Source organism: Marmota monax, unplaced genomic scaffold, assembly GCF_021218885.2.
Source record: "Marmota monax isolate L192 unplaced genomic scaffold, Marmota_monax_Labrador192_F-V1.1 WCK01_AAM20220418_F8-fsc00073, whole genome shotgun sequence".
NCBI lineage: Eukaryota > Metazoa > Chordata > Mammalia > Rodentia > Sciuridae > Marmota > Marmota monax.
The window spans coordinates 7848447-7865356 of NW_026692846.1; the positions used below are offsets into that span (position 1 = coordinate 7848447).

The 16910-nt window shown below is 46.0% G+C and overlaps 1 protein-coding gene across 7 annotated transcripts in view; it reads left to right on the top strand.

Moving 5' to 3' along the window:
* Zfat (zinc finger and AT-hook domain containing) overlaps window positions 1-16910 on the top strand; it is a 180581-nt gene that overhangs the window by 59990 nt on the left and 103681 nt on the right. For all 7 annotated transcript variants that reach the window (XM_046449067.2, XM_046449063.2, XM_046449065.2 and 4 more), the window contains 4 exons: window positions 1323-1508; window positions 3177-3327; window positions 8709-10153; window positions 10972-11204. In XM_046449067.2, coding sequence (XP_046305023.1) covers window positions 1323-1508; window positions 3177-3327; window positions 8709-10153; window positions 10972-11204 — 2015 coding nt within the window. The remainder of the gene's footprint in view (window positions 1-1322; window positions 1509-3176; window positions 3328-8708; window positions 10154-10971; window positions 11205-16910) is intronic.

Genomic DNA, 16910 nt, shown 5'->3' on the forward strand with positions numbered 1-16910 from the left:
AGGGAGCTCAAGTAGCATGCTCTCACAGCATTCAGAGAGGACTCTGTGCTCCTCAGATTTAGCAGAGAAGCTTTCCTTGCCCCTCTGGAGGATACCGTGTTCCTCTGTGAAGGTTGCTGCCAGTGGCGATGGACTCGTTCTGTGTGTTTGAGTGCTGTTTGAGCTCATCCAGCGCACCCTCCACAGCACTGATGCACACTCAGAGCGTGGTTTAGTCTGCCTGTTCTCTGGCTTGGTCTGCTTTGGTGGCTCACCATTGCCTTCCAAGAGGTGCACCTGGGAGTCTGCCATTGTGTGGGAACTAGAGACATGTTTTGTTTGGCTCCTAATTGCTTTAAGGAATTCTAGATTAGGGTCAGCCTTGGATAATTAGATTTCTCCCTTTGAACCTTCAGAAGATGTGAGTCACCATCTGAACAGGGGCCCCTGGGAACAGGAGCCAGGCCTGTGCTCTGTCATTCAAGCCACTTCACAGCTTCTCTCACTCAGCTGTGTGACTGGGCTCCGTGATCATTGGAGGTTCACCCCCTGGCAAGCACCAAAGGAAGATCCTAGATTTCTCCTGGGCAGTCAAGCCTCCAAGACTTGGACTTACTCCCTTTACCAGATTTTTTTTTTTTTAATGCCCTCCTTCCTCATGAGTCAGAGCTCAGGAATGCTCCTTGTCTTTCCTTTCTCATCCTGGGGCACCCCCATTTCCTACCACACTGACTCCTTTGACACCACTCTCCTTGGCTCTGGGCTCTGACCGCTATACTCCCAACTGCCCGTCACTAAACTTGACTTTTATGCATAGCTGAGGGATGTTTCTCTAATGCCTTTCTGACTTCGCAGATAGATTCTTCCTTTCTGTACCCTTCTGTTCCATTCAGTGCAGAGCAGACTGCTCTTGACTGCACCTTTTGCATGCGTGTCTCTCCTGTTGGGCCACAGGGGCTGCCAGGGCAGGGTCCGCCTGCATCACCGTTTACACCCACCAGGCTGCATGCAGAGTCATTGGGCAGATAAGCCAGTAAGAGAGTGGCTTCTTTCTCAGACTGTGAGTGTTCAGTGCAGTGTTGTTTGTTATTAAATCTGAAGTCAGCTTCACCTGTCAGTGCATTCCTGTGCCTGCAGGTGTCCTGGGCTGGGTGCAGTGAACTGCATTGCACTGAAGGGATAACAAGCCAAGAGATGGTGCCTTGGGTGACACAGTGGCCTGCATGGCTCTGTGGGCCAAGGAGAGGCAGGGAGGTCCCATCTCCTTTACTGTCGTCACCCCAGGAGTGACTCTGTCACTAATTTGGAAGGCTAGTTTATATATCTTGGCATTTTCTCCCTAGGTAATGAGTCGGATATTGAACTAGAAAAGAAGTATAAAGACGATGATCGAGAAAAGGGCCCGAAAAGACCTCGGGCGCAGAAAACAGAGAAGGTCCAGAAGATCTCAGGAAAGGAGGCGGGACAGCTTTCTGGAGCCAAGAAACCCATCATCAGTGTGGTTCTAACTGCTCACGAAGCCATTCCAGGTGCCCATGATGGGTGGGAATGGCAAAATGGGCTTTCAGCAGGACTGACCCGGAGCAGCCTGGCAGGGTAGTCTTATTGGGAGTTCAGGCTCAAACCAGAACTGTGGTCTTGGGTGGTTCATTTGCCGATGGGGCTGTCATTTAGTCACCCATGAATTTGGGAAAATGACAGACTTACTTCCTCCCCAGGACTGTGTGGGTAATGTGTGGAGTAGCAAAGGCTGCTGCCCACAGAGCGTCTGCCTGCCACAGTGTCTCTGGATTGGCCTCTCCAGGAGCACTGGCTTGTGTGCCCCAGAGCCTCCACTGGAGGTCCCCTCCCTTGCTACCAGCACCTGCCTCTTCCTGGGAAGCCAGCCTAGACAGACGCTGCTGCTCCCCTGACCCTGGGAACTCTGCTTAACTATTTGTATTTTTAGTGGGTTCTCCAAATATTGTGTATTACTAGAAATTTCCATTTCTAATTCCTTTTTACATGAAATAACTGGTGGATATACCATGCTATTTTTAAAAGTCTCTTCTAGGATGTGACATTTTAGACAAATAGGGGCTTATAATAGTAGATTTCAAAGCATGATAATATTTTTATTTTTTTCCTATTTATTTGGAATGGTAGCTGTCAAAAAATTTACAAGATCAAGTTTAGGACTTTAAAAACAGCTACTGCCTTTTAAGTATCTATTTTCTTTTGCTTTTTTAAAGTATATTTTCAATGCTAATAGTAACTCACAATTTTAAGTGAAAACTCTGAATAAATATTTCACTGCAGAGTCAGGCAATCAGTACAGAATATACAATGTAAAATTAGGTGCCTAGAACTTTCTGGAAAGTCACTTTGCCCAATTTCACTTCAGAACAGTATTATTCTGTTCTGAATGATTATTCTGTTCTGTTCTATTATTATAGGAGGGTTTTCTATTTCCAGTGGTTGCTAGAGAAAGTTTCCACAATTTTTCTCAAAATTTGGTGGCAATATTTTGAGATTTTGACAGTAAGGTGAAAGTGTAATTAGTTCTTTTTGATATTCCAGAAACAATATCAAATAATATTAGAAACTTTTCTTAACAGCAGTTGACACCTCCCATCCCCCTGACACACAGGTCCATGCACACACACACTTGGTATGTGTATACACGTGTGAGGGTTCACTGCTATAAGAGTGGTCTTTGATCATTTCACATTATAAAATTGCAGAAGCAAAGGTGACCTTAGAGATTTTTCATTCTGAACTTTTCATATCATAATGATGGCATGGAAGGAGAATTCCAGAGATGTTAAGGTAATGTCGTATTTGGGACTGGCCCCAGAGGGTGTAAATTCCTGTTTGTAGTCTCTTTTGTCCTTCCATGCTATCTCCTGCAGCCTGTGCTTAAAGCTCAACATGTGTGGCTCTGAATAAACTTTGCACATAACGTGTATATGATTGTAAGTAGAGATGTCCATCATGAGGACATTTAGATGGATTAGAAAACTTGCCCCTTCTTCCCTCACACACACATACACACACTTGCACACATGCAAGTTAAATGTGTCAGCTGGAGAACAGCTAGTGTGTTGCACAGGACTCCTGCAGTAAGGAGGTAGCCTTCCAGCAGCACTGCCTCTGCTGGGATGGGTCAGCCTTTTCTAGTGCCTCCCAGTCAGCAGTGTATTGTGCCTCTACCTCAGGTGCTACCAAGATCATTCCAGTGGAGGCGGGGCCTCCGGAAACAGGAGCAGCAAATCCCGATACCACTGCGGCAGATCTGGTGCCTCGGAGAGGGTACCAGGAATACGCCATTCAGCAGACCCCCTATGAGCAACCCATGAAGTCAAGCAGGTAAGTGTACTGATCTGTGACCCCAACTGGAGGGTAAGCATAAGTGACCTCCACAGAGCACTAGGAGGGTCAGTATGTTTGTCGTCTGCTGTCTGTTTACAAGCTTATTTGTGAAGGATGTTGCCTTCTTGACGTGAGGAAAGAATTCACCCTCCCTCACAGCTCCTAGTATATACTGCCTCTGAAATGCAAGGCAGAGCAGCTTGCTTTTGGAACTGAGCACCAATTGGCTTAATGAAGGTGGAGCATTTCACTTCAAGCAAATGTGTTTAACCTTTATTAGGAAAGGTATAAACATAGCCTGTCTTCTCTGTTCTACGTATGGTAAACAGTTTTCATTCCCCTCTTTCAGAAGTACTACAAGCATGTTGTAAATGGTTCAGACATCCCATATAATGTGAATTCATGTAAACCATAGTTCCCTTTTCCAGATTTAATGACTTGGTAGTTTGGTTCATATGTCCATAATTTTATCATGATATATCAACACACATTGCTTTAATTTTATTATGTTTTTAAACATGAAATACCAACTGTATTATTTTCAACTTCTAAAAGAACATACTGCACCATGAAAACCTTTCATTTTAAAAAATATTAAGAGCTGGAGATATAGCTCAGTGGTGGAGTTCCTGCCTGGCATTTGCAGGGCCCTGGGTTTGATCCCCAGCACTACAAAAATTTGTGTTTGCTATCATGTGGGCCTCTTGTCATTTAAATAGCCAGTATTTGCTATGATGGACAATGTAGTGATTAACATTCTGAACCCTCATCTTCCCATAATTCTAGGCTTCTTGTGGGATAAATTGATAGAAGTGAAATTGATGCATGGTAGGGTATTAATCCTTCAAACATGAACCACCATTAGACACTATGCTCCCAGTGCACGGAGCAGTCAATCTGCCCCTGTGTGAAGGAGTATGTTCCTATGCCCTCCTCCTGGGGGGTTGTCTCAGCTGTGATATGTCCTTGCAGAAGTCCATCAGCAAAGTGACCACCAGAGTTCTGAAAACATTTTCCCACATACAATTAAAGGCAAAGAGATGCCAGTTTCCAGTGTTTCCCTGTTTCTAGAAGAGGCAAAGTAAAAGCTTCTTGGGTAGAACTCAAGCCCAAAGACCGGACAACCCTATGGTGGCTCTAGACTCTTCACCCTGAGTTCAACTCAGCAAGCCATGTGTCTGTTAAATGCTAGGTGCTGGCATGTGACAGAGTCTGACTCAGTCCCCATGCTGTGAACTTTGTGCTCTGTGCAGCTTGACACAATCATTTACTTTTGATCGTCTGTCACCCTGGCCTAAGTTGTCTGGTAGAATCTTAGTTCAGGGTGAGAATAAATGATGAGATGTGAGTGTGATGCCTGACACACATCACACCATTACACTGTCACATCACGTGGTGCCTGACACACGTCTCACCATTACACTGTCACATCATGTGGTGAGCTCCATAATTTGTAGCCTGAGTTCACTGTTGTTGTAAATGTGAACAACTGAAGTCTTTGATGGAGTCGTAAGAAGACTCATTCCCTTGACGAATCTGTAATTGAATTAATCTCATGATTGTTCTCTGTCTCAGGGGGATTTGCTTAACCAATTATCATCACAGTATTTCAAGGTCTGTTAGGAGGGCTTCAGCTGAATGACACCCTAGTAACAGGAGAATGTATTCAAAATTCCATCGATAGATTTAGGCCACATCCTGTTATGTGTGTTGTTAATATTCATTGTGCAAATTATAAAATAGTTAAGAAAGGCAGCTTTTTTTTTTTCATGAGGTCTCTGCTCTGTAAAATATAGTTTAAGAAGTTTAGGTTATATCATTTTTTTTCTTTAGGTATGATACAGATTTTTATAGAAAATTTCCTAAGTCCAGAAAACTAAGGAAAAAGTAATTTGTCACTACCCAAAGACAGTTCATATTTTTGATGTATTCCCTATGGCCCTTTTCAGTATATTCATTTTATAAAATTGAGTTTGTGTTTTATGTGTGATTTTGTATTTTGTATTTGAAACTTAGTCATGTTACATTTTCATTATAACTCAGATCATTCCCACACGTCTTGCTTCTCAGCTATATGCTATGACTTATTAAGGATGTAGGACAGTCTGCTCAGCTCTGGACATGGAAGCCAATGAGATGACTTTAAAATGCTCATCTGATTTGTTGTTACCTTGAAGGGTTCGCCTTGGTGTCAGGAGAACAGGTCTTCTCAGGCTGGCCCTGCCACCTCAGAGTCTCCTTCCCCACCGTCTCCTCCTGAAGGAACGTGAGCTTCGGCCGCCTGCTCCAGCCAGCTGACCGTTTTCACTCTCTGATCTCCCCTGTGGTACCTGTTGCCCTTCCCTGATGCATCCCCGCACCCTGGCTTAGTTAGCTGCTGTTCGTTCTTTGGCTGTCTGCTCAGACGTGCCGTCTGCGGGGAGGCCTTCCCAGTCCCTCAGATCAGGTCATCTGCCTGAACAAGGTGCTGGAAGCATCCTGCATTTTTCTTCCAGCAGGGAAGATCCCTGCTGCTGATGGTCCGACTGTGACTGGAAATCAGCAGGGTGAGCTCCCGAGAGCAGGGATGGGTTTGCCTTCGTTCCCTTTTGTATCTCTAGTGCCTGTTACCCTTTTCTGAATGAATGAATGAGTGAAAAAAAGAATGTGCAATGAAAGTAGTTCTGTATGTTGATGCCTTCAAGCAGCTTTCTGTTCTTAAAGACTGTGGAAAATGGACAACGAGCAACTTCATCTGAAATGCTTTCTTTCAGAGAGATTCCCAGAGGTGGATCAACTGGGCTAAGGTATATGAACTTTTAAAGTTTCTTTCTAAATGCAGGGTGACATTAGCTCTCTCACTGAATAGGCAACATTGGAGTAAATTAATCCAGTAGAAATTATGTGGACTCTGCATCCCTGTGCATCTGCTCACAGTCATAGTGGTTTGTGATCAGAGTCAAAGGCCAGTTGCCCTGCATCTTCTCTGCCAGGAACAGGGCACATAGGGCTTTGCTAGGTACTTGTCTAATAATACAGAAGCTCAGAAGATTCTCTTAAGACCATTTTGATCTTGTATTAGAGGAGGAAATGCTGTGATTTGTTTATTTAATTAACATTACAGGGATTTTTTTTCTTTGCTATTCTTCATACCAATACAATGTATCACCTTCTGGATATCTTTGTCATTTGGGAAAGGTCCAAATTACTTTGCTTAAATATGCCCTGGGTCTAGGATGCAGGCATACTAGGAACTTTCAAATTTGAATATTTAAATTACATCATTGAGTTGTACCCACTGGTATTTATGGACTACAGTCCATTTAAATGGTGTTGATTCAGAGATGAGGTATACTGTATTGATCAGACCTGGTTGTGTGGATAGTTTCACAAATGCAGACTTTACAGTTGTAGTAGGTAGAGCTGATGCTATCTGATCAATGGCTCTCATGATTACTGTTGTGTCACAGGTCCTTCTTGACTCACTGGATGATTTATGGAAGCCAATGAGATGACTTTAAAATGCTCATCTGAGTTGTTGTTACCTTGAAGGGTTCGCCTTAGTGTCAGGAGAACAGGTCTTCTCAGGCTGGCCCTGCCACCTCAGAGTGGCCCTTACACAGAAACTTGCAAAATGGGAATGAGGTCATCCCAACAGTTAGTGGAATGAACAGGCAGTTCTGGATTTATCACACATAAATCTGGGAGGAGCAGTGACAGCTACAGAGGAAGTCCTACCTGCTTCTTCGGTCTCCTCTGCCTGTTCCTGTCTCTAGTGCTACTGAAATACTTTTGGTGACTGTCATGTGCTGAAACAAGTATCTACCATTTCGACAGCAGTGAAACTCATACAGGAGCCTTCTCTGTGTGCAGGATCCCTGGGGATGCTGCTCTGCATCAGTCATTTCAGAGAGCAGAGGGAGAAGATGAGTGGGCAGGCTCTAGAAGCAGGTAGTCTGCCTGTGTTCAGATTGCTTACCAGTTTTAAAATGTTGGGCAAACGCTCACTTTCCTTATCTGTAAAATGGGCATGATAGGTAGGATGGAATAGTTGGAGACAGTTGGCCATGTTAGAGGTCCTCAATAATCATTAGCTGCTGCTCTATCTTGTTTAGCGTTTGTGTTGCCACATTGAAGGGTACAGGCTCTACGAGGCACACCATGCTTTTATTTTCTACCACATGCAAAATCTGACAGTGTCTATCACACATTGGCAGGTGTTAATCACTGGCAGTCATTTGTTTCAATGTATATGAGTTTAATAAATGACAGTGTGTTTTCCCATCTGAGGTCTAAACCAGCCATGATGGAGGAGAAGGACAGAGTCTGATGTCAGCTCTGCCCGTGACCGCCATGGGGACTGATCTTTCTAGCTGTGCTGCAGTATGAGGCCAAGCCACTGCTGGCCCTGTGTGCAGATGCCGCCCAGGCTGAGCACCTGCTGTCTGCACAGCCAGGCCCCTCCTCCAGAGAGGGAGAGGTGGGAGCTCAGCTAGAGAATTCTAGGACTTGTTCCAAATTCTTCTTCTCTTGGAAGAAGCAAAGACCTGGAAAAAGGCCTGGTGTCTTTCCCTAATGAGTGGCCCTTACACAGAAACTTGCAAAATGGGAATGAGGTCATCCCAACAGATAGTGGAATGAACAGGCAGTTCTGGGTTTATCAAAACAGCAGAACAAGTGAGCGTGGGGGCACAGGCCTATAATCCTAGTGACTCAGGAAGCTGAGGCAGGAGGATGGCAAGGTTGAGACTAGCCTCAGCGACTTATTGAGGCCCTAAGCAATTTATCAAGACTCTTCTCAAAATAAAAAAGTAAAAAGGGCTGGGGCTGTGATTCAGTGGTAAAGTACCCTAGTTCAATCCCTAGTACCCAAAACAAACAAACAGACCCTCCTGTCCCCAAACAACAACAAAACCAGCTGAACAAACTAGTTGTATTTAGTCTCATGGAGACTGAATTTATCCCAGTAAGACTGGTTCTGTTAAAAAATCCCAGAATGTGAATAGATCAGCTCTTGAACACACATGATTGCTGTCGTGAGTGACACATCTCATATCCCTCTGCCTTCTTTCTTATTTTTTAAGACTTTTCTTTCAGCAAGTTTTTCCCAGCTCCTTCGTCCAAATTAGAGGTCTCTCTCCTTTTACCCTGCACATATACCTCTCAGTACTTGCCACCCTGTCCACAGTGTTGTGTGGCCTATCTTCTCTTTCCCTAGACTGAGCTCCTACAGGACCAGGACCTGCTCTTCCATCTGGTCTGTGACTGGCCAGCTGTTCTTCCAGTGCTATTTGTTGAGTGAATGATGCTTTCATACGTCCTCCACCTCACTGAGTTCACTACTAAGCATTTGGTGTTTGCTTACTGAGGAAAGTAACTGTGCTGTCTTCTGTCTCTAGGCTAGGTCCCACCCAGCTGAAAATCTTCACTTGTGAGTACTGCAACAAGGTCTTCAAGTTCAAGCACTCATTACAGGCCCACCTGAGGATCCACACCAATGAGAAGCCATACAAGTGCCCCCAGTGCAGCTATGCCAGTGCCATCAAGGCCAACCTCAACGTGCACCTGCGCAAGCACACCGGGGAGAAGTTTGCTTGTGATTACTGCTCTTTCACTTGCCTCAGCAAGGGCCACCTCAAGGTGCACATCGAGCGGGTGCACAAGAAGATCAAGCAGCACTGCCGTTTCTGCAAGAAGAAGTACTCCGATGTCAAGAACCTCATCAAGCACATCCGGGACACACATGATCCACAGGACAAGAAGGTCAAGGAGGCCTTGGACGAGCTCCGCCTGATGACCAGGGAAGGCAAGCGGCAGCTGCTGTATGATTGCCACATCTGTGAGCGCAAATTCAAGAACGAGCTGGACCGTGATCGCCACATGCTGGTCCATGGTGACAAGTGGCCCTTTGCTTGTGAGCTTTGTGGCCATGGGGCCACCAAGTACCAGGCTCTGGAGCTGCATGTCAGGAAGCACCCCTTTGTGTACGTCTGTGCCATCTGCCTCAAGAAGTTCGTCAGCTCGATCAGGCTGCGCTCCCACATCAAAGAGGTGCACGGGCCAGCCCAGGAAGCCTTGGTTTTCACCAGCTCCATCAACCAGAGTTTCTGCCTCCTGGAACCCGGGGGAGACATCCAACAGGAAGCCTTGGCAGACCAGCTGCAGCTCGTGGAGGAGGAGTGTGTGTGCCAGGGGATGGATGTGCTCAAGGAGGAGACCTGTCCTGAGGCTGCTCAGCAGGATGAGGGGCAAAAGGAACTGGAAGTTCCTGTTCAAATGCCTGTGCCCTTGGCCCCCACTCAGGTGGAAAGTACTGCCCTGTCTCCCTGTGAACTGGAAACCACGGTGGTCACATCAGATTTGCATTCTCTAGCTGTGGTTTCAGATGATTTTTTGTTGAAAAATGATGCCTCCTCTACTGAGGCTGCTGCTGCTGCTGCTGAGACAACCCTGGATCCCCAGCATGGAGGCTCAGCCCAGACTCAGGGGCAAGAAATCACACTATTGCTGCCCAAGGCCAAAAATGTAGGACCCACTCAGGAGACCGAGAGTGCTGAGAGCCCACCAAGCGAGGGCCAGAAGGCAGCTGTACTTCCAGCCAGTGAACCAGATCCTAGCAGATGTCTCAGGTCAAACCCTGCTGAGGCTGCAGACCTCCTTCCTCAGGCGGCCGATAGTCGGGACATCATGTGTTGTCCTGACTCTTGCAAACCTGCCTCTGAGCACCGGCCTGGCAGCACTGCATTCATGAAGGTGTTGGACAGTTTGCAGAAGAAGCAAATGAACACTGGCTTGTGTGAGAGGATCCGGAAGGTTTATGGAGACCTGGAGTGTGAATACTGTGGTAAGGAAAGGCCGCACCGGGAGTGTGCCAAGTAAAGCTCTCTTTCCCAGCAGCCCTGTCCATGCCCAGGATTCTGTTACCTCGGGCTCTACTTGAGCTCATGTCTCTTTGCAAAGAACAACTCTTAAATGAGCCACCCTCCTCCATGGTAGATAGGAACAGGTGACCCTGTGTTGCAGGTAGCAGTTGGCATCTTTGGAGGCAGCCAAGATGACTGCACAGTTGACCGTGCTGGTTTGGTCACGTGCACATGCTGAGGGTTACACACAGCCTCTGTCAGCACTCTGCCTAAGAAGAATCTTTCTTCTGGTATGTGACAGGTGTCAAGTTGAGCTGTGAGTTGTGGCCACTTCTAGGTGAGCAGAGAGAGGGTATGAAAACGGCTGCAACTCTTGGTAGAGAGGCCCTGAATGGCACCCTTCCAGTGCACAGTGAAAGCACGACTCCTGGGTCTCCTGGGAGTTGGGATGCAGGGAGTGGGGAGCCCAACTCCACACCCAGTGTCCTGGGACTGCCAGTGGGGTTGGTTTAGAGACTCCTCCGGTTGTGCATGTACAGCATAGAGTTTGGTCCTCAAGGAACATTTCTTTCCCTTCCCCATCCCTGACAACATGCACAAGGTGATAGAACCTTAATATGTGCAATCTGCCACTGTTGAAAAGTAATTTACAGACAGAATTGTGGTGGAAAGCATGAAGGGTGACCTGGACAAGCACGCAAGAGAGAGATCTAGTATTAAAAAATAATAATAATTTTTAAAAAATTCAAATTCAGTATAAAAGAAACTTCCTTGTTCTCATGTGAAAATATTTTTTTAGGCAAACTTTTTTGGTACCAAGTGCATTTTGACATGCATGTCCGCACCCACACCCGGGAACATCTGTATTATTGCTCCCAGTGTCATTATTCTTCCATCACCAAAAACTGCCTTAAACGCCATGTAATTCAGAAACACAGTAACATCTTGCTGAAGTGTCCCACTGACGGCTGTGACTACTCGACTCCAGATAAATATAAGCTACAGGCACATCTTAAAGTTCACACAGAGCTGGTAAGTAGCACGCCCGAGTGGCAGCCCTGTCTCCCCTGGGTGCTGATTGCTTTCTCAGATTGATGCATATGGAGGTGTCCCCGCTGCAGGCCATCCACATGTGGACGTCCAGTTCTGAAAGCAGAGAGGGCCTTCCCCTCCCAGCTCCTCCTTCACGGAAGGCACCACGAGACTGCTTTCACAGCCGGGAGTCACTAATATTTTGAAAAAAATGATTAGAATGAACAAATTGCTTTCTGTGCAAATTTGTCAGCGTCTGAGAAACGTCCCCAGAAGAAAGATCTACAGAATAGAAATAAAGCAAGGATTTCTGAAATGACATTTTGAAGAGTTACCAGCAATGGGGATGATGATAATAGCTGCCACTGAACGTTGTTGGGAGATTAAATTAGATAACAGATTAAATTAGATGATTGTACTAGGAGTATTGGGCACATTTAAGAACACAGAGAATGCTAGTGAGGACTGTTGTCATGTTATTGTGTTATTTGTCGTAAAGCACTCATAGTGTCTGTGAATCACTTTTATTAAAAAAAGTGATGTGTTAATTTGAGGTGCTGTCGGTATTCACAGTGGCAGTATTGGTTTAGTTCTCTGGTGGAAGATCATGTAACAATGAATGAATGCTTATTTTTGTAAATTTCAACTTGACTCAAGAGGCTAACACCTGAGAGTGATCTGAGCTGTCTCAAGTCATAGAGTAGGCACACCTGGCCCCAGGGGTGGTTGTGTTTTAACTTCATATTGTTTACTGGCACAGATAGCACAAGATGAGGCTTCAGAAATTTGGTGTGCTGCCATGGCTTTGTGGCATAAAAACTATTACCCCCCTGGCATTTCGTCACTAAGGGTGAAGTCAAGGTATTTGGGTACAGTGGGTTTTGAGGCTGAATGCTGGCTTCCAATATTGTCTCCAGCATGCTCACAGGCTCTGTGGCTTTGGACAGATCACCTGTCCTTTCTGAGATCTTTTCACAGCAATTTGTGTGAAACATAAAAATCCATTTTATATGCATGCACACACGTTTACATACATGCTTACATATAAACTCAGGTACATATATACACATTTATATGCAGATGTGTTTACATACCCCCTCCCCATGTGCACATAGATGTTGTGGAGCTCTCCTGTGGATACTGGGAGGTTGTGTGGAATACTCTAGGTAAAAGAGGTGGGCGTGGTGCTGGCCTTGTGGTTGGCTGTGTGTGGCTTCTGCTTGGCATCCAGCACTTCCTGGTTTACAGTTTTTCTTCTTCCTTGTTTGTCTCTCCTCTCATCCTCCCCACTCCTCCTCCTCATCTCTCCGCCACCTCTGAGCAGGCCATCAAGCATCAAGGCATGTAGTTTGTAATTTTTTATGGAATTACTGCATGTTTGACATTGCTTCCAGTTCCCTCTTAAGGCAAGAAGAACAGAGGTGGCAGAGTTCACTAAAGTGCCTTTGCTGCACAGTCCTCTGTGGTTGAGAGAGAGAGAGAAGCTGGTGTGAGAGCAGCTTCTTGGGAGAAGACCTGTGGGTGGTGGGTGAAAGCAGGAAACACACTGCTGGGCGTTAACCCTGGCACCCCATTTCCCACGTGCAGCCTTGGGCTGAGTCCCATCACCTTTCTGTGCCTCAGTTTACCCATGCTGAGCTGAGGATGAAGTGAGGGACGTTTGTCAGTTTCTTCTAACAGTGCCTGGCCTGGATAAGCACTGTTGACTGTAGCACCCTGGATTTCCAGGCTTTGAGCCTTAGGCTGAGTGAATGACAGCTGGGGCCAGTTGTGGATGAGCTTGGCCGGCTGGGCTGCCTCGTTTATTCCGCACTCGGGTTTTGCTCCCATGCCAGGTGTGTTCCCGGAGGCTTCTGGTCTAACCCAGCTATCTTTTTGCTCCATGTTGTTGCTCAGCTTCTTGCCACACTGGGGGCCTGCAGTCAGCAGGGGAGTGTTGGAAACATCCCCGAGGTCATTGGCTTGAGTCAGAAGCCTCCATTCCTCTTGTCGCTGGCATTTCTCTTTCTGTGGGTTTAAATCTTCCTTCTAAGTGCTTGTCTTATCAGTGGGAGGCGAAGGCACCTGGGGAGGTAGGGGCTACTTGCATCCTGTGCGCTATTTACTTAGTAATCTCCAGGAGCAGAGGATTATTCACCACCTGGGCAGCTCAGGAGGCTTCTTATCTACACTCTCCTTCCTGCCCCGCATTGTACCCATTGTGTTGGCCAGTCATCCTCAGCCACAGGGTTCTTGGTGGGTTTTCTGCCACTCTGTCATTTGGAGGAGCAGGTGGAGGTAGGCTTTGTCCTTGGAGGGCAGAGGCTGCGTGGGTGCTTTCTGTGCTGCTGTGTGGCCCACGCTATGTTAGTGAAGGTCTCTGTGCGTTGCTCATGGAGAGGTGCAGGGCTGAGCACGGCAGCGTGACCTGGCCAGCCCGTGAGAGCCATGCTGCCCTGCCTGTCGTCAGCATGCGCGTTTTCTTAGCAGTGTTACAGTGTGATTTCCTCCTTGGCCACACTGACATTTGCAAGTCTCACAAAGGAGACCTGTTCAGAGATGAACAGCTGCTGCTCCTTCTGAAGCAAGAGGTCATCATCTCCAGCTGGGACTTCAAGTACGGGTAAGGTGGGTCCCTGCCTCTAGGCACTCTTCCTGTTGTTGGGGAGAAGCGATCAGTGAGGGCAGTAGGCAGTGGGTGTGAGCCAGGTCACCAGAGTGCCTCATGCCCTGTGCCCTCCAGGGAGGGCCTGCAAGGAGGATTCTGAAGTTGATGAGCAGATCTGGGTCAGGCAAGAGGACGCGGGGGCCAGGGCCCAGGAGACTCTCTGGCACAAGCCCAGGGAAAGCTTTTTGATTCTGTGCCACATTTGTGCTGTTGCTGCTATGCTGGGAGCATGATTTATGAAAAAAGGTACCAGTATTTTGAGTTTAGACAACACTTGCCTTTGAGCCTGTAAATTATTTCTGTAATGAAGCCACGGGTTCCATGGGCAGGCCGGCACTGGGAAGTCTTCTGCTCCCCTGAATGTGGATGCATTTGATCTGATAGTGAAGCTGCTCTCTCCAGATGTTCTACGAGGAATTCAGGGTCTGCAAGGAAAGTTACCAGGAATTTTTTTTTGTGGTAATAGTTTTATTGAGATATAATTCACATGCCATACAGTTTGCTCATTTAAATGTGAAATTCAGTAGCTTTTATTGTATCCATAATTATGTGACTATCAGCACAATTAATTTTAGAACACATTTGTCATCCCATGAAGAAGCCCATTTCCATTAGCTCTCGTCACTCACTGAGCCCCTACTTTCCATCTCTTGATTTGCCTGTTATGGACATTTCTGCCTGAGCCGCGGTCTTCTGTGACTGTGTCTTTCATCTTGTCATCGGTAGTGTAGCTTGTGTTCACACTATGCTCCTTGTCATAGCTGGATGGCTTTGTGTTGTGTGGATGCTCTGCACTGTGCTGAGTTTGAGGGACACTTGAAGCTGTATTTCTGGTGGTAACGTCACAGGGAGGAGCTCCCAACTATAGACTATCCTTAAAAACATTTTCAAAAATTTGAAAGCTGTAAGAAGAAACTGCGCCCCATCCTTGTTCAGCAGTGCTGTCTTCAGGGGCCCTTCATTGCCCTTGTTCTCGTCGGGAGTGGTGTCATCATTGCCGTGATGCCGATGAACTTAGGGATGTAGGTCACAGGACAGGGTGGCAGCTCCAGTTCTGTACCCTTGTGCAGACGTCTTCATTTTTCTGAGCTCTGTTTCCCTTCTGCAGAAAGTGGAGTGACACCTCCCTGCTTTCTGAGATGGGGGAACGAGTGAGAAGTGAAAGAGCCTAAGGATGTCCTCGTGGTGGAGCTGAGGTTCCCATCAGGGCAGCATCTGGCTGGGTTAGGGAGTGGCACTGTTAATCGGGAAAAGCATGGAGACTGGAGCTTTCTTCCTTTACCCATGACCCTGGCCATGGGAGCGGGTTTTGCTATAATTCTGGCTGGGATTTTCCATATTAGCTTCAGCTTTTACTGCTTTGAGCTCAGATTTCCATGCAGAGCAAAAACTAAAGCCATTTAAAATAGCAGCCCTCTTACCCTTTAAAGGGCCTATATCTAGGTCCATTCCTGTTGCATTAGGATGCTGGGATAACTTGGCAAATTGCCAATTCTGTGACTCTGCCCATTCTTTCTTAGCTAAAGATATATATAATGATTGAAAAGAGTGTGCACATCTAGCATAGCTTCTTCCCACCACTTCCTCTTTTCCATTCGTAACTCTGTGGTGTCAGTTCTTAATCAAAGATATGCAATCATCTCTTGGTATCCATGGGGATTGGTTCTAGGTTTCCCATGATGCCAAAATCCAACGATGTTCAAGGTCCTTACATAGATTAGTGTAGTATTTATGCATAACCTCCCAGGTATTTCAGATTGTTCCTAGAATTCTTATATTATCTAAACAAAGTAAATGCCATTTGAACAGTTGTTATACTGTTGACTAGGGAATAATAACAAGAAAAAGTACAGACTTTTCTTCCCAGTATTTTGGATTCACAGTTTGTCGAATCCACAGATGAGAAACTTATGAATATGGAGGGCTGGCTGTATCGGCATCAAGGAAATTTGGGGACCTAGTCAAGGAAGTTAGTCGATGACATTTCCAGAGCAAATTCTTTTTTTTTTTTTTTTTTAGCATTGTATAAACTCTGTAAAGAGGAGACTTCAGAAAACACAATTTTAGGAGAAGGAGAGGGGGCTTTGGGTTCTGATATGCTGACGTTCAGATCTCATATCCATCTCTGTGATTTTGGGCCAATTGCTTATCTCCCCTGAGCCTCAGTTTTCTCATGTAAAATGGGGATAAGGTCCTGTCTCCTATTTCTCAGAGTTGTGAGGATTAAATTAGAAAATAAGTCCAGAACACCCAGGTTATCATTCTTTCAGAGGAAAGATTCATGGGTCATGATCCATGAGAAGCTTGTGAAATCCATTTAGTATGGCATGGCTAGCTATTTTAAAAACAAAATAGGATAGAATAAAATAGAACTACTTAGCAGTGTTCACCCATAGCCAGGGCGAGGGCTGCTTTCTGGGTCCTGGGTTTAAGGTTAAGCATTCCTCTGTGAGTGCATCAGTGTGCTGGCTGTGCTGTCAAGTGGGCGACCTCCAGGGGGTCCTGTTTTAGAAGTCTGTGGCTTACAATCCATGGGGATTGGTTCTGACCTCCGTGATGTAATCAGTGACCTCCTGAGTCTCAGTCCAGTGGGGGCAATTGTTAGAGTGCAATTCCTGGGCTCCCACTTTCGTCACAATTTGAAGGGCACTCTGGGATCCTGTCAAAGCAGTTCCTCCTGACAGAAGTGTGAAACAGCAGGGAGCCAGGCTTATGGTGTGTGACATGACACTTCATTCCCTGTGCCTTGGACTTTCTCTGTTTTTTGTTAGGGGAAAAAAAAACAAAACCTGTTCATTTATTTTTATTGGTACACTATAATTATACATAATGGTGGGATTCATTATGCCATATTCACATGTGCACATACATAGCAAAACCCAGAGAAGGTAGAGGAAGCTACCTTTGATATCTTTCTGGAAATAAACAGGTACTTCGGGTCAGTATGTATTTTTATCGAGTAGAGGAAACCATTATTTAAAGTGATTGAATATGGTGTTCTTCTTTTTCAAGAGCTGTAAGAATGTGGTCTTGTCTTATTGGATCACAAAGCAAGCTGG